The sequence below is a fragment of the Seriola lalandi genome, unplaced genomic scaffold (genome assembly GCF_002814215.2).
Source record: "Seriola lalandi dorsalis isolate HSWRI2012SDOR001 ecotype SW California unplaced genomic scaffold, Sedor1 jcf7180002054673, whole genome shotgun sequence".
Lineage (NCBI taxonomy): Eukaryota > Metazoa > Chordata > Actinopteri > Carangiformes > Carangidae > Seriola > Seriola lalandi.
Window position 1 is genome coordinate 946797 of NW_019525226.1, and position 18082 is coordinate 964878.

An 18082-nucleotide genomic window follows, 5' to 3' on the forward strand; every position below is an offset into this window, starting at 1 on the left:
ATTTATTATTTGATCTTAATTATTTGTCTTTTGGATAGATATGATGACGGTTATGGTTGATTAAATCTGACAGGGTAATCTGGAGGGAAACTTTTTACTCCACTCAACTATTTACTTTTCAGAGTAAGATTTTACACAAGAAATCATTGTGATGAGATTATAAAATACAACACTTTGCTAAAGATTAAACCAGTGGTTTTGGCTCTTGCCCCCATTGGAAAAAGAAGGGCCAGTTGGAGGCCACTTGCTTTGAGATATTTACCAAAGTGAGACATTTCTCCAATGAGCTTCATTTTACTTTTTTTCTTTAACTTAGCCTAAATATAGTTTTAAAGGCAGGATAGATAGATAGATAGATAGATAGATAGATAGATAGATAGATAGATAGATACTCACTCCTTGCTGTCAGATAAACCTGTAACCTACAGATGGCGTCCTGTTATAATCAACAGCAGGCACGCGGCTTTGCCCGCAGCCAATCACAGCTCTGCTTTCACCAGTTTGATAAACTTCGTTGTTTTCCTCTTCTCTGCTGAACGGCGTCCCCTTTCTCTCGCTGCTAAAGATGTGGCTGAACAAACTAACTCAGGTCATATGCAACACACACCGACGTGAAGTGCGAGAAAGAAGCGAAAGGAAGGTGTTGTAAGAAAAGAAGATGTATCTATGGCGCTTCTCCATCGCCATAATCCTCGCCTTGGTGTGGTATTTTTCAGACAGCGGCCGCGCAGTCACACAGTACTTTTTATGTTTCCTCTTCTGTTTTACAACTCAACTATCACTCGCAAACAGTGGACGAGAGAGCAGCACTCAAACCGATGAAGAAACCAAGGAACATCCTCTCGAGGTAAGAATGATCTGTAGGCTCTGTTTCATTTTGCTTTGCACATTGTGTTTTATTGCAGAAAAGAGTTGCTTTTACGAGCAGTGTCGCATGATCGACACGGGTTTGTGTTTTAAATTAAAGATGTTAAAAAAAATGTAATGCATTTGTACATCATCGTCAGTCTTTCTCCCCTATATATGTAAATAAGTGAGATAAGTCTGTGAATATTATAATATTGTCAGTGTGTTAGTAATGTCTGAAGTCCTTATCAAAGTGGAAGTCATTAATCTCTTTGCCATGTTTACAAGCCAAGCTACACAAATACTTGAGTTGTGAGATTAGTAAAACTAGACAAATATTGAAGTATTTTCACTCGTGGCCTGAGGTGCTTTTTATCCCCCCTTCTTTACAGACCTGGAAAAACTTGTTTTCACTCATCACATGGCCCAGTGTGACCTAAACTTCAGCATTAATCTATGTTACACATTTGACCATAAGAGCGAACCTGGAGATGATCCATTGCTTTCTGTTTTGTAGGAAACTGTTGAGGAAGACCTGTTGGATGGAGAAAGCAGTGAGCAGGCAGAACCACTGGAGTGTCAGTATCCACACGTGAAGAGGTCTCTGCAGCAAGGTGAGGCTTGTTTCTACAAGAAGACGGTGCGATTTTAAGGGGCGTCGACACATTTGTCATTGCAGGTTAGAAACACTTTGTTCAAGAGTGAGGTGCATGTTAAACGTCAAGGTTGTGCACTTGACTTAAGACTGTCCTGTTGTCTGCACACTGTAGCTGTGTTTGGACTGAACACAGCGAAGAGGGCAGTTTTGCACAGACACAGCTGCAGCTGGAGCTCATGTTACAGGAGGCGAGGAGGGGCTTTGAGGAAAGAAAGAAAAGATGAAGAACACAGCCTCAGCAGAGAGTTGATGTGTAAAACAGGAAATAAGCTATCTGGTTTCCATGCAGCTGCATTATCAGTTGTGTGTGCTTTGCTCCTGTTTTAGCGATAATTAACAAGGTTAGAGATGGGTTATGAGATTGATTTCACAACTCTCAATGAGCTCAATGTGTTGCAGAATAATAGTGAGTTTGCACATGTATTTTATGCTTTCTCTATTCAGACTGCTCAAGGTTCAAGTCAGACTTTGAAAACAGTAGGAAAAAAAACTGTCAGCTTTTTGCAACTATTTGGTGCTTAATATTTTCACTCTTAAATACAGCAGTCTCATTCAAATGTATGAGCTGAGGTTGAGAGTCTAGGTTGGTTCTGGTTCACGTTTCCAAACGGTCTATGCATTTTTTTTTTTTTGCCTTTTATTCAACACCTTTTAAACTGTCTCTACCCTATATGTATGGTGCCATTTTTTTTCAGCATAAACTCAGCTATAAAGTGATTTTATTCTGGCTTGTTTTTGTCTTCTTCATTGAAAGTCTATGCATGACAGAGATATCTTCCAAAAAATATTTTATCTATACATCAGCACTTTCAGCTGGTTTTCTCAGTTTGTCTCAGCGTGGTATATAAACACAGTTATGTTGCTGTAAATAAAAGATGCTCAGTGTATTCACTGAGACTCCCCAGAGGGATTTGTCTTCATCTCACCAAGAGCTTCTCGTGTTCAGAGGAAAATCCTGTCATGGATATTCGACTGAATAATTTTCACAGGATTTCTTTTTTTAGGTTTTTTTTTTTTTTTTTTTGGCATTTGTGCCTTTTATTTATTTTGACAGCAATAATGGCAAGTGACAGGAAAGGCAGGGGAGAGAGAGGGAATGACATGCAGCAAAGGTCCAGATATGGATTGGGACCCAGCTGCTGTAAGGCCTCAGCCCGTATAAATGGTCGCTCTTAACCCGGCGAGCTACCGGTGTGCCCATCCACAAGATTTCTAGATCTGACGATATCTGTAAAAGTAAAAAAGAGAGCTTGAAGTCCTTCAGTTTGATGCTCAGGAGATGATCATGGTAACTTGATGTTAATATGAATTTCCTTTGTGACTGCTCCCCTCAGTGTTTGAGTGCGCCTATGCTCAGCTGGTCCTGTCTTGGTACAAGGTTCCCGAGCCACGCGAGCACCAGCCTTTGCACCAGGTGCTCAGCAGGGAATTCGACTTTGTAATCGACCGCATCATTGAGAGAGCCAAAGACTTTGATGTCTGCCAGGCGGTCGTGGGCTCCATTCGTATTTTGACCCAGCACTTGCACAACGCAAAGCAGTCGGACAGGTGAGACTTGACACCTACTTTGTTTTAAAATGACAGCTGGGGCTGCTTCAGTTACTCTTTGCACTCAATAATGTGTCTGAACTCTATAAATGCTTCAATGTTTTTTATCACCTATGAATAATTTACCATACTTTTACTGGATCATACCTGCAGTGACATCCTAATGGGTGTTCTTATGGCAAATGGTGTTTCAAGGGGAATGCATCACTTTAGATTTAAGATTTACATCTAGTGATCATCAGTTGTGTGGTGATAAACATCTAGGACCTTTTTTAGTACTTATTAATGGTTGGATTCACTTCCCTTTTACTACGTGTGCTGTGTTTTCTGTCTCAGAGAGCTCTTGTTCCGCTCCAGAGCAGATGAGATTGCAGCTCTCAGAGAGTTTTCCGACACTCTTGTACGTAACCTTTTTCCCGAATCTCTCTGGGGCCAAGAAGTCAACCGCTGTGCCTTAAATGAGATTGTTGCCTTAAAGGGTAAGGAAGCATTAAATTATCTCTCTGCAGGAATGCAGCCTTACATAAGGGCTAAGCCTCCCATGATGACTTTTACAAGTGTGAATTGTATGTAATCCCTTATTGTCAGTGGTATTGTGGAGCTTAGGACATGAATTTTGGGTTACATAAAAGGAAGGCTGCTTCCACAGTGACTTTCCAGTTCCCTCACAGGGATTTTCTTTTTTTTTTAGTAACAGATAAAATGTTTTACCTTGTGGGAGCCTTGCTGTGCAGTAGGTTTTAGCAATTGTACATGTAGCTCAGTTACTATAAGTGATTTTCACAGCTGTAGTTTAAAAAAAATAACTGCTTTCCATTTAGGTGACTGGAAATGGCCGATTTCTGTGTTTTGGTCAAAGACACGTGAAAGTGTGTTTTTTCGGCAGTGTTATAGGGTTTCATTATTACAGTAAAAATTTTTCCTAATATTATGATTTCTCATACCAGTTAGAAGTTATTTATCTTGATGATTACATTAGTTGAGATTCGCATCATTCATTTTCAATTACACAAGGTATTTGGTCAAAAGAAATAATATAGTACTTTATAGTATAGTATGCTCTTATTCACATTCGTCATCAACATGTCACATTGAGGTAGACTCACAGTCACAAGTCACTTCTCCCAGCCAAGAAATAGTCTGGCACATTAACTCTCCATAAAAGCACAGCATGTTAATTATTGAGCGTTGAGGTGCTGGCGGGTGGATTTTCCTTTTGACAAGGCCGTACTACCTGTTTCCAGCTTATATACTAAACTAAGTGAACTGGCAAGAAAGCAAATAATCATATTTTGGAAAATGTTGAATTACTCTTTTTAAAAAATTAATTATGGAAGCTATTATTACAGACTGCGCAGATACATGACTCATTCCAATCCAAATAAATATATGAATATTTTACCTCCTGATCCCAGTGTGTGTTTCTGTCATGACAAACGGAGTTTGTAGAGTTAGTGTGTTGGCTGTTTTTCCTCAGGGTTGGGCCTGTTAGTGACGTGGCTGTCGGACCCGGACAACCTGAACCAGCTGGTGCTGAGCCAGCTCGAGAGTGCAACCCCTAAAGGCTCTGTGGAGGAGCTGTGTGGATCAGACCCGGACCAAGCCTCTCTGGCTTCGCAGGAGGGCAAATGCGAGGGCAAAGGCAGTGAAGTGTGAGTGGCTGTCATCTTTCACACACCGCTGGAATGACCTAGTCATAGTGAGCCTCAAAGCAGCGACCGTATCAGCTACCGTCTGTGTTAGAAATTGCAACTGACCTTTTTGTTTTGGGGTTTCTAGGAGTTTGGAGGGAGCAGGGATTTCAACAAGCTCCAGGATCAAGGACAAAAGGAAAGGTGTGTTATGTGACTCAGCTTATACATTTCAAAGCTCTGTGATACCTAAAGCTGTAGGAACAGCACATGAGATTCTTCACCTGGTTTTTAGTTATTTCTGAGGGAGAAAATCCGATGTGGATAATGTAGGCTTGAAAAAGATGGAGTAGTTTGTGGGTGTTTGCAGAACAGATGACTGTGCTCACATAACGTCATGTACAACAGTTTGATGAATAGCACTGGGTTGTCAGCTACGTGACATAATAATTTTCTTTACCAGCCTTCCTTTCAATGCATAATTTGTCCCCTGTTTCTTTTGTTTGTTGGTGCAAACTGTTAAGTACACAAACAGCAAGATGAATGGCAAATCATTTCTGCGCAGTCTTCAAGAAACTCCTATCTCTTTGTATCGAAAACAATCCAAAACAGTGATGATGACCGAATAAGAATGATTACGCCGTGATAATGAACAGTCTGATATGATGAATATGCATATTTCCTGTAAAGGTCCCCTCATAAATTCTGGAAAAGTACCAGTATTTGTCATAATCTGTAAGCATTATTTAACTCTGATGGTACATTTATTGTTCGCCCATCACATTTGATTACTTATCATGTTTACAGCACTTACAGGCCTAATGAAGTGTGACTTATATCCTGTGGATAGTTTTCTTGCATATTTTCCCACCATAGTGATGCTCCATAGTTGTTGCACTTCCTCACAGTACATAAAGTGTATGCAGCTAGTGTTGATTAGATCAAGATCAATGTCAAGGTAGAATTCATTATTATTCTCCCCATGCACAATACTCAGTACACGGGGGAAAGAAGTTCAGTACGACAGTGAACTCAATAAAGAAAACCGGTACAAAATTGATGACATAAGCTGTCAAATTGTCTGTGACTTTCACATGCGTTTTTAACATTCAGCCAACAAGTTGAAGGAAGGATGGTCAAAATTTGTGGACAAGATGAAGTCCAAGAAGGCCAAGAAGAAGAAGATGAAAATGATGGAGCAGGAGCTGATGATGAGGATCATGGTGGCCCATGATAACGTGTCCAACGAGGACGCTGTCAGCAGCAGGGAGGGCTCCATTCACAGCCTGCAGGACTCTGACAGGGTGAGGCCGCTGCAGATAACACAATATATTAAACTGAGGATGACAATTTGTGAAACATGACAGATTCATTGTTGCTTTTTGGCCAAACACCATAAGGAGGACAGTGATCTCAGTGATCTGGAGAGCTACTTGACAAGCGTACAAGAGGACATGATGGAATTCAAGCTGTCATATGAGATGTGGCGCGTTGGCCGCTGGGCTGTCAGCATCCCTCATGTGAGTTATAAATATCACTGACAGTGTGGAATGTCCTGGAGGCTTGTTATCTGTCTGCTGAGGCTCTGTAAAAGCTTGTCCTTGGATGGTATGTTAATGTTTGAGCTTGGGTTTGAGCACGAGTTAACTGTGTCGCAGGCCGACTGGGAGGATGAGGAGCTAATCTTCACCGTACATCTGGAGGAGAACGACAGCCCGGAGAACCTGCAGTGGGACATCAGGAAGACCTACATGGATGTGATATATTTTCGCAACCGATGGCAGGTAAAAGGCAGATGGAAAGCCTTGTTGTGTGAGTTTTTTTTTTTCTTTTAACAGATTTAATTACCTCACTTGCCAGTACACGTACCTAAGACTAATGCAACAGTACTGTAATAATAAACACTTATATCTCTGGGGGTATGCTAAATGATGGACCCACATCTCTGTATAATGGAATACAGTTCAACAGCAGCACAAACTGCAGCCTGCAAAATTATCATAAAGTTGAATCAACACCTCTCCAAAACACTTTGAACTGAACATTATGAAGGGAAGATTTATTGAAGGACTGTTAGACTACATTAACTTTAGATAAATGTTACTTATAATAAACTGTCAACTGATTGTAATGTCTGCATATTCTAAATAAATCACCCTGAGTTGAAAACCAGACCAGCTCCGCATCATGAAGGAAAAAAGCTTCAGCTCAACTTAAAACTTATTTTTATTTATTGAAGCATTTTCTCAGAGTGGAAAAGCAATACCATGCTTAATTAGGCCTGCATGTCATTGGCCTTGCATTGCCTGCTTTTACACAAACTGAGCTGTGCTTGTGAGATGAGGACTGCTGATTTTCTCACTGACATTAGAGGCCTTTGAATCACTGACTTGATGTCTGAAGCTAGCAAACCAAACAATCATGATACACAAAGGAGATGATGCTGATATCATTATAACTGTTAGCATAGTCTCTAACATGTTTGGTGAATAACCACACTTCCTGCACTGTTTGAGCTTCTATCTGTCTGGTGAACAGTTTTTTGGGGTGGGAAAAGTGTGAGTGTGTGAATGAATGATGAGAAGGCAGCGTATCTCCCCACATTTTTTAAAGCCGATCTTTAATCAATACTCAGATGTTCACATGTACATCGAAACAGACACTTTAATCATTTTCTGCTTTCCACACTGGAGAGAAGATTCTCTCCTAATTCAATTCCAAAACCATTTGCTAAAAAGACCGCAACTTTCAAAGATACCCAATTGATTTTTCTCAGTTAGAAAGCTGGCGCCTCATTATCTCCAGCTGAACTTGCGAGAGTATTTTTACACAGAACATGAGCTGTGGATTTTGCCACAGTCTTTGTATGAACAGGATGAACAATTTAAACCTAAAAATGCAAACCTTTCTTGAATGTCAGGATGGTGTGAGAGATGTTAGAGATTCGGACTCGGAGGAGACTAAGTGGGGCCAGTGTGGAGGTAAATGTAGATCGCAGGACAATGAGGCGGGGGTTTTCCCACGAACTGGAAGAGCTACTTATTGTTTGGGAATACCTTTCACACTCTTCCCGCCCATGTTTGCACCAAGGGTTTTCCTCTAGGTTTTCTACTGAATGAGGTTATTGTAGAAATGTCAACATATATGGCATGGGTGTATATGCTGTATTATATGGATGACATGTAGTGATATCTACAGGAAAATATCTGCAGAGCTAAGGATATAACTCCTAAATTATTTTGTCTGCAACGACAGTGCAAAGCAAATTCCACTTAAACTGTTGAGTGAAATACTGTAGCAGCAGTTGGAAATGACAAGTTCCCTTTGATTTCCCATCATCATATAGTTCAGTGTTATGAATTCCTATTGGTTAATTTATGATTTTGGTGTGTATTGAGTGAAAGAAAATCTTTTTTTCCTTTTAACTTCAGAGAAACTAGTTGTTCCTTATTATCTATTCAGCATGAGCCAGAGGGAAACACTGTTGTGGAAACAAAATACAAGGAATTCAGCTTTTTGCACTTTTCAGGACTCAACCAGTCTGTCCACAATCCTGGTACTGGAGGAGTCGGAGGTCAACGATGAGGTTAAAGAAGAAGTGAGAGTATCTGTGGAGCACTTTCTGCAGGTGAGAGAAACAAAGAAAAATCAGAGACGTGTTGACAGATAATCACTTGAAAGATTTATGGCTCAACATTTTGTTATTTTCTTTCCCAGGAATTACTTTCTGATAATCTGATTGGCCACACTCAGCCGGTTTTTCAGTTCCTCTGCCCTCTTGATAAATTGCTGAATGAGGAGGAACATTATGGAGGCGTGTGGGGCCTTCTCAGCGGCCTGGCCTACTTCCTGACTCCAGGACAGGAGGAAGAAGAGGTAAAGTTTCATGTGTCTGCTTTTCTTCATGTTGACATCTTAAAAGGATCCCCCCAGTTTATTAAAACATTGGACTTTATGGACCATTGACTATCATTCCTACCATCAATAATAAGATTGTCCTCAACAAGTGAATTACTGAAATCTGTGAATATGGCAACATTGCTACAAAAACATGAGCAGTCAGATGATCAGGAACTTATTTGGAGGTGAAAACAAAAGAGAATATTAAGATTATTACTCCAGCTATTTGCTGTGTTTTTAACATCAGTCACAGTTGAAAGACAAACGTCCTTCAGCCTGCCACAGATGCAAATCTTTTCCTGTGCAATGCACTTGCTTTTGGTTTCACCCCCAAATAAACTGGTCTAGATATTCTGGGTGAACTATTTCCTTGTTTACAACCTGTCTGAGAAATTCTCAGCACTTGTGTTTCTCAGTCAGTTGTTGCAGAATCACCATAATCCTAGATCTCAGCAATTACTCAGTAAATACAATATGACCAATAGAAATGATGCCCAAAGCTTAAAATAAATGTGTCCCAGGTTTTACTAAACTGGAATCGGTTTCAGTCAGGACACTCGTGTCATGGTTTTAACCATTTATTCCTAAAATAAGCTTTTTAGTTTGACAGTGTGGCTCTGCTCATGTGACGTCTGGAACAAATCTGAGCTGAAGTTTCACACAGATTAAACAACCTTTAATAAAAATTTCAGTTCACGCACTACGAAATGCTCAGATGCTCAGACAGGAGGAGACAGGGAGGTGGAGGGAGTTAGATTGGCAAAAATCCCCCTAATTAGACAGTTCTGACTAACTGACTCTTAGAGTTTTTTTTACTTTTGGTCAAACAAAAAGCTATTTGAAGAATCTCTCTCTCTCTCTCTCTCTCTCTCTCTCTCTCTCTGGGGAAATACGTTAATTTTTCATAATCTTACAGACTTAAAGACAAATCAATTAATCAAGAAAATAATCAACAGACTAACAGCTAATGAAAATAATTCTTAGTTTATCAAAAATATCAATATATTCTATTTTATAGAGGAAACAAGATATGCACCATATCGGCTAAGCAGGTTACCATCTATGTGCATTTTAAAATGACTGCGTTTGAAAGGTAAACAACTGTGCAATGGTCTCTCTCTCTCTCTCTCTCTCTCTCTCTCTCTCTCTTGCTCTCTCGCTCTCGCTCTAATTGGTCGACAGCGACATGCGTTGTGACCATGACATGTTACTGTAGCAATGTTCCCAGAGGCAAAAAATACCTCTGTGTCCCAGCTTTAAGTTTCCCTTCTTAAAGGATGTTTAGCACCAGTAGTAATATTGTGACATGCCACAGGGCGTCTCTGGACCAGACGCTGTTGACAGCCTCGTGTTCCTGTCACAAAACCTGCAGAGACTACAGAGGCACAGCGCACACCTTTCTTTATACTGCACACTGTTTCTGTTAAACTCAGTTTTGTTTATGTGCAGAAGCTACTTTTTATTCAAGGACAGAGTTTTTATGTTGACCTACTTTACAGCAAGATGTATGCTGTGTGTGCAATTGTCTTATGTGTGTAATTTCTTTTAAATACTACTTATCCAGTTAGATATTTAGCATCCCTACGACCCTAAAAGGATGAGCAGGATGGCTAATGAATTAATAAATATACAGGATTCTGTGTTTTTGGTGTTACAAATATATACTGATACTTTAATATTAAACTTACAATGAAAACCTTTTTGCTTTTGATCTTAATTGCCACTTCAATCAAGATATTAATTTTTTTTTTTTTAAGTCATGTTGCCAAGCCCTAAGTCCTAAATGTGACTAAAACATGACCTCAATGTCTGCCTGAATTATAGCATCCTCCGCAGCAGCTAATAGATGTAGAAATGGAGACAGTTAATCAAAAACCTGCAGTAAAGGGGCTCTCCAGTGATTTAGACTTGCACTTCCATTAAGTTGGGGAACTATGTTAAAATTGAAGCAGTCAGCATTGGAACATCCTTACTTTTATCCCCACTATGAGTAAAGCTTCTAAAACACTGGATCATTTACCATATTGCAACTTGATATCGTCTTTCATTAGACTCTCACTCCATAATAACATGATAACGTCACATCTTCTAAACTCCACATCCCCGGCTTTTTAAAGAAGGCTTTCTCTCATCAACGTGAAGTCTCACACTGAAATTGAGATCACCCTGACATCTCCATCTTCCCACAGAGCCACATTATCAAACTATTTTTCACATGCTTTATAATACAACCCATAATGAGTAAACTGAGCTTCATGTGTAAAATCCCTGCTCTTTTTTAAAAATGTGATCGTAAACTGATGTGGCTTTGTTCAGTCGCTGGTGTCTGCCATGCTGCACCATCGAGGCGCGAGCCACAGGGTCAGCTGTCACTACCTTAATGTTTTGTTTTTCTTTGCAGAGCTCTAGCCCTCAGACAGAGGCCTCTAAAGAAATCATAATGCCATCTCCACTCCCAGAATCCACAGCTCAGCCGTCAGAAAACTCAGGTGCCTTTACTCAGAATGGCAGTAATGTTGCCGGGGCTCCTCTCCCAACTATCGTTATCTCCCACTGTGATCCCCCTTCACAACCGCCGGAGGAAGCAGAAACAGAAAAGGAAACACAGTCTGCTGCTCACTCAGAGTTTTCAAGTGCTGAAAACTGTTCCCAGGACAAAATAGAGGACTCTGATAATCCCTTAACCTCTCACTTTAAAACCATCTTCAGAGGACTGACCCGGTCCAAGTCACAAGAGTCTCTGGCCTCAACAAAAACCAGCGGTGATGGAGACCCGCCTGATTCAGACTCCACTCCACACTGCAGACAAATAGGAAGCTCACAGGGGGAGGGCGCTGAGAGCCCGTCATGGCTTCATTTCAGCACAAGGTCGAATAAAAAGGAGAAAATATGTTTCAAGATGTCAGGTGGAGCGAACAAGACTAAAGGGAAGGAGCAGGGCGCTTTGCCAAGAGGGGAGGACTCCCAGGGTCAGAAGAGCCAAGTCAACTGGGAGCAGCTGGAGGCGACCAAAGCCATATTTGATCTGCTCAAAGAGATATCTGGTTTGTGCAGTTTTTTCAAAACTCAGATGGCGTTGTTCACAGCAAGTGTTTTGTTTTTTTTAAATTCTGTGGTCCATTTATTAGAAATGATGTGTACTTCACTTTACTGCGCTTAGATTAATGCATTTAGACAGCCAGTTATTTTAGTTCTTCACAGCACCATAAGCAAATTAACATGGAGAGACTTGATATTTGCCTGAGAAAGCTAATCCTTTACGTCTTTATTAATCATCATGTGGTATTTTAAAATGAACGTATGGCATGTTTTGATAACTCCCCTGGGTGGTGCATTCATGTGCTTCTGAGGAGCTCAGATAATGCAGGATTGACAGCAGGCAGCCAAACAGCATTATATACACCATCCATGTAGTCAACAAAGAAAATGAGATGATAGACAGTGAGCACACTGATGTGATGAAAAGGGTAATGTTAATTTGGTAACTTGATGCAATAGAAGGTTTGTCTGTGTAGTTTCAAAATCGTGGGTTGTCAAAGACGCTTCATCAAGAGCATTAATCAAATAATCTTTGAACTGAATTATCATGTAACAATAATACAGCCTCAACAAAGAAAGATAAATGTTCACTGTGATGAATTATCAACCTCAGGCAGGCTTCAAACCTATGATATTTCATTTACACCGTACTGAGATAAACTGAAAACAGTGACTTGCCCAAAGGTAGGAAAATGCATTTCAAAATCTTAACAGCTGTGGTAGGCTTTAGTAAATAATTGGCTGTCATATTAACCTTGCATTAAGCAATATTTTTGATGAATCAAAGCACACTGCATAATCTTATTGTGCCAAAATGACAAATATTTAACAAGTAAAGCTAATTTTATTTATATAGCCCGCACTTACAAGTCATTTGCCCCTGTGGGCTTTACAGACTGTCTGACACCGTCTGTCCTTTAGACCCATGATTTGGAAAAGGAAAAATTCAGGTGGATGAATTTGGAAAGTGTTAAGTGGTAAACATAGTTGAGCATCTCAAAAGCTAAAGACCTGTTTGAAAAAGTCTTTAGAATTTGGTTGTTGCTTTTTTGATGTAGAGGTAAACAGATGTTCACTGCATTGTCCTCGAGTGGTAAAAATGAAAGAACACATGCACAATTTGTGACAAATATGCTAAAACATGATTGGTGTCCTTCAAGACGAATCTAATACTTGTGTCTTGACAGGAAACTCCATCCTCATAAACATATTTGATGCCATTCTGAAACCCGTTATGCCCATCTTGAAAAAGTAAGTTGACTGATGATGCCTCTTCACAGTTCATGCATTTGTTGTATCACAGTCTGTGAGAATGACTTATGATTCTGAGTTGAATTCCTCCTCAGGAAAGTGAACTCCTTCTTAAACAAGATGAACCCAACAGAAGCGCAGATGGCTGCGTACATCGACACTCTGCGAGAAAAGCAGTGGCCGGAGTTTCAACCAGCAGCACCTCCTCCTCCTCCTCCTCCTCCTCCTCCTCCTCGGACGAGGACAAAAGCGAGACCAGGGAGCGAGCACATAACCTCATCAATGCCAGATGTAGGTGGACACCTTTCAGCACTTTAGAAAGAAGCGTCCAGTTATTTTTGGCAGTTGGTCATTCATCTAAAATGTATTTTTAATGTCCTCTCTGTAGATTCAAACTATCTTGTCCTGAAGAAGACGGACATGGAGTCTGTCTTTAACCTTTTCCAGGACAGCGAAGAAAACAAAACGCTGGTCTATGTGAGTATCCCAACATTCACTCTTCCACCATTTTATTTGCTATAGTACACAAATCTAGTTCTGACTTTGTTGCCTTGTCTTTTTCAACAGATGCTTCTGTCATTCCTTCTGAAGGAATTCTTTCCCAGTGAGCATTCCCTAAATGTGAGTGCTGCTGCCTTACTGAAAGTGACCAATTCTACCAACTGATCTGTGAATCTTTGATAGCTTTTTTTAATGGTACTTGTTTGACATTTTAGAATATCAAATTATTTATGAAATGTTTTAAAATGCCATAGAATATTTGAGAACACTTGTATATCAGTGTCAAACACCCTTTTTCTGCATTATTACCTCAAACATACTGTGAATTCTTCCTTTGGTTTTTATTTTGTGAAGTTGAAACGCTTTTGTACATGTTCACTTGTCAATGTGGTGAATCCCAGCTTTGCATATTGAACTTTTATTGTTAAGCTCAGAGAAAAATATAAAGTATATTTCATATTTACAGTTTGAATTTCACCCCACATGTTTTAATGTAACAGAATTAGAATATTTCTGAAATATTTTATGTCACTTTGAGCACTTTTGTATGGTGAGTGTTTGTATACTGAATGATTTCACCAAAGTTTTATAAAAATAGAATATCTCATCATCACTACTCACATTAATCTGTCAAAACATAGATTGCACCACTATCAAAGGAAAGCTGAAATAATGTTCATGTAAATAACTTGAATTAATTCCAAATAAAATATTTTAATAAATAACTTTTTGCAGTTATGTGTTTGGCTTTGTGAATTTTTAATTGACTTTAGACTCTGTACAAGATTCAGTGCAAATATAAGATGTAAATTAGTTGCTGATGCCAGCATCTTATTTGCTGTTCAGCAATATTTGTTTCAGATGAGTTACACAAGTTAATCCACTTGGGGGAATCTTGTAAGAGAACTGTGAGATGTATTGAAATGATTAATATAAATAAACTATAATATCTTAGTAATATGTATTTACCTTCACATTTTTCTAGTGGAATAAGATACAATAAAATACATTTGCAGAGGAATACAAACTCAACAGAACATTTCCAACAAAAGTTTGTTCTGTTAAAATAACGATTCATATTGAAGACTGAGCAACGTGACTTGAAGTTCAGCTGAAAAACAGTCCAAGCCAACAGCTCTGCTCATGTTTCTATAACCCTTAATGGAAATGCTTTCTCTAATGCTCATGCTATTTAATTATGGAAGTGTAACAGAATTAATTACAGGTTTATTTTGGTCCAGGTCACAGGAGGGAGATTATCTGGTGGTGCAACAACATGAATACATTTTTTATTGAGTTTTTTGAAGAAAGTGAAGTTCCTAGAGCCATGTAACAAAACTGGTCGTTCTCATTTGATTCTATTATCAATGATAATAGGATAGTGATTATAAATCAGAAAATGACTACGAAACAAAAACAGCAGTTAGACCAAAGGAACTGTAAAAAATGTTTGAGTATATGAAGAAGAAAACTGGATTCCAAAAAACATAGATTATAACTATCAAATGAGTCCCTAAAGCAGCACCAGTGGGAAAATAAACATTAACATTAAATCCCCATAAGAAGAAAAACTAATTAATCTAGAAAAATAAAAATATACATAGAAGAGTACAGAAGAGTGTAAAGAAGAGTAGAAAAACAACTCTTTTTCAAATTAATTAGCTAACAGTTACTTAAAATGTTTTATTAGCAACACAATAGCCTCAGACAGTTTGTCGGCTGGGTAGCAGTAGACTGATCACAGAAAACGAATCAGGAATTAAAGACAAAAGGAAAAAGAATCACAGAACAGCTGTAATAAAAAGGGCACCTACAGATAAGGCTCTGACAAGGGCATTTGGAGAGTAGATGAAAGATTATCAACATTTACTTGGTCACAGATGTGACAGAATGGTGAATGTAATAGTGTCAATTAAACTGCAAATGCTATGGAACTCTGCCAGTGGTTGCTATAGCAACAGAATTTTCAACTAAAGCCAACTGCTGCGGTATGATCATTTTCCCAACCCAAAATCTTTGATTTAAATCCTAGTGGAGATCCCACAGTCTATAAACGTATCAAATATGTAAGGCTGAAATTTGGAAAAATGTGTGTAAAGTGATGCACAAGACATCTAGAATACAAACGTCTGATGAAGTGGTTCGGCCATGACAATTATAAAGTCTTGGCTTTGAATATGTTACTCAATTTAAGAATCATATGAAGATAATGAAGAGTTGGAACAAGATAGTGTGAAATCATTAGCATGTGTATGAGTAGCAAGAAGAAAAAATTAAATATGAAATAAAACTATCAAAAATAAGAAAATAAAGTAGGCTACATGCATTGTAAAGAATAGAAACAGAAACAGTACAATACATGAACGTGAATTGGTCTTCAATTTAAATTAAAAGGTAGAACATTCAGGGTCAATTTATTTGAACAGCTTAGCACATTCCAGGAACCTTTTGCAATACATTTAGGGGTTTACAATGAAATCAAATTTTGTTATAAAAAGCATTAAATGTGTTTGTGTTAAGATGATGTGATACCAATGAAAATTCCAGAGCAGGTACTGGTTAGGACTTTGTCAGGGGCAGAAGAAGAACTCAGATCTTTTAAAAATAGCAAAACCACAGAGCAGAAATACTCTGTTACAAGCAAAAGTCCTATACATTTAAAATTTTCCATTAAGTAAAATATAATAAGTACCAAATGTAAAAGTTCTCATTATGCACAATGGCCCATTTCAGACTAATGTATTGTATTACTGGATTATATTGAGTGATTCATCACTTCTTTTATTGAAGCTGGTAAAGGTGAGGCTGATTTTAATTACATTATAAACTGCTGGGTAGCTTCTGAGCTTTTCGCCGGGATCAATCACGGGGTACCACGCAGGCCTCACCGCAGCAGCCCGGGTTCGAGTCCAACCTGTGGCACTTTGCGCCATATGGTCCTCTCTCTCTCCCCTGACTTTCCTGTCTCACTCTCACTATCGGAATTTGGGAAAAATTAACTTAAAAGAAAAAAGTAATGAACCTGGCAGGGACGCACTTGTTATTCAATGCTTTTAATTTCAAAAGTCACAGTTGGGCATTGAACAAGTCCCAGCCTGGTTCAACACCTTTTAATGTCCCCTGGACATTATTTATCTGTCATAACACATTATAAATCAATTTGTTGATTATATTTTGTGTTTTTTGTTAACTATCTGAATCAGCAAAGTAGTTTCCTATCAGTCGATGTTGCAGCTGGTCCTCCAGTCCAGCAGGTGGCAGGTCTGTGAATATCAGCAGCAAACAGTCTGCTGTGTTCAGTTATCCAACATGGCTGCGCCCTGAAGGATGCTGCAAACAGCGTGAGGGTACAGGACAAGTGTCAGGTATGCTAACTCTGAGGAGTATGTCGTTTTCTTTGGGGATTAACACGGTTTCTCTGATCTGTTATAGCTGGTGTGTTTGTGGAGTTAACGTGCCCGTGGCTTCTTTCAGCTCCGTGTGGCTGCGTGTGTGCTGTGGATACAAAGTGTCGCTGCTGCGTTTCGCGTTTAGTTTTGGAGTATCTCTGGTGTTGTAGAGACAGACGTATGCTGTTCCCTTATTCTATCATTCTTGTAATCGTTTTTCATCACGTGGTTTGATGTATTTAACAGCTCTTCGGGAGAAATGGTCAAAAGCAAAACCTCAAAGGCTCTGCATTCAGACTCAAAGTCAAAGCTCCCACTGATGCTTCACTTTGTTAATTATTGGGAAACGGTGCTGGCAATATCTTGTGTGTGGATGCACTAAATGTATGTATAGTTCCCAACTTTTACTGTTAGTTTTTACCAATAGGTAACACTACAGGTATGTGGTATTTGGTGTTTCAAGGAAAATAAGGGCTATCATAACTACTTAACTGAAAGCTTTTGAGGAATGTGTATTTTAAAAAGATCTGCTTAATTTTTAAAAAATAAAATTAAAAAGTGCAGCTTGACCTTTCATTTTACTCTCATTTGTTAACTCCTTTTCACATCTAAACATCTTTCTGTCCCTCCTCTAAACCACTCCCCCACTTTTCCCACTTAATTCTCAAAGTCTCGTCGCTCTCCTTTATGTGAAGCTGATTTACTGACTCAGGCCGCAATTATTGGCTCATGAGCATCACGTGACCAGTGCGGTAAAGGCTAGAAAAGCTGTGCCAGTTGTAATAGAAACACTCAACAATTGAATAATTCTCAATAATTTATAGCTTATATGTCCGGGTGTGTATACACCGCGGTCTGCCTCTTACTCTGCACTGACCTCTATGACCTCTGCACTACTTGAACAGAATCAGTAGAATTATACCATTAAATAGATCATGAACGGCGTGTTTCTTTTTATATTTGTCTCTGTTAAGCAAGTTAAAAGCCCTGAAAATCAAGTGAAGTTCTCAACCAAAGTAACAGGCACAGTTGTGGCCTTTCACTAATGAGAGATTTCTGTATTTGTGCTGTTGTCTGAGCTTCACGTGTTGTCCGTACATGCATTGAGTCAAAACCTGGTGACACTTCTGGGGTTGTACAACAATTTTATCAATCCATTGTTTATTTTGCTGATTATTTGTCTGGTCCATTAAATGTCAGAAAATAGTTATTTAAAAAAATGCTGATCACCAAAGTCCAAGTAGACATAGTAAATGGTTTACTTTGTCCCATCAGCTTCCAAACCATTTAGATATTTAGTTTTTACTTTGAAGATGGTG

The 18082-nt window shown here is 39.0% G+C and overlaps 2 protein-coding genes across 2 annotated transcripts in view; both read left to right on the forward strand.

Moving 5' to 3' along the window:
- Nucleotides 1-516: 516 nt before the first annotated feature.
- Nucleotides 517-14099, forward strand: LOC111666362 (uncharacterized). The gene is given in 17 exon segments (XM_023421678.2): nt 517-847; nt 1364-1460; nt 2839-3052; nt 3389-3531; nt 4530-4704; nt 4832-4887; nt 5797-5987; nt 6084-6203; nt 6342-6467; nt 8213-8311; nt 8401-8559; nt 10985-11627; nt 12810-12873; nt 12969-13086; nt 13089-13164; nt 13262-13350; nt 13441-14099. Coding segments are annotated over 17 exon segments (2658 nt in total). The 5' UTR covers nt 517-658; the 3' UTR covers nt 13540-14099.
- Nucleotides 14100-16630: 2531 nt separating this feature from the next.
- The window catches only part of mrpl11 (mitochondrial ribosomal protein L11), a 41041-nt gene continuing 39589 nt past the window's right edge, over nt 16631-18082 (forward strand). Inside the window, exon 1 of the mRNA XM_023421671.2 lies at nt 16631-16739. The gene's annotated coding sequence lies outside the window, so the exon portion shown is untranslated. The remainder of the gene's footprint in view (nt 16740-18082) is intronic.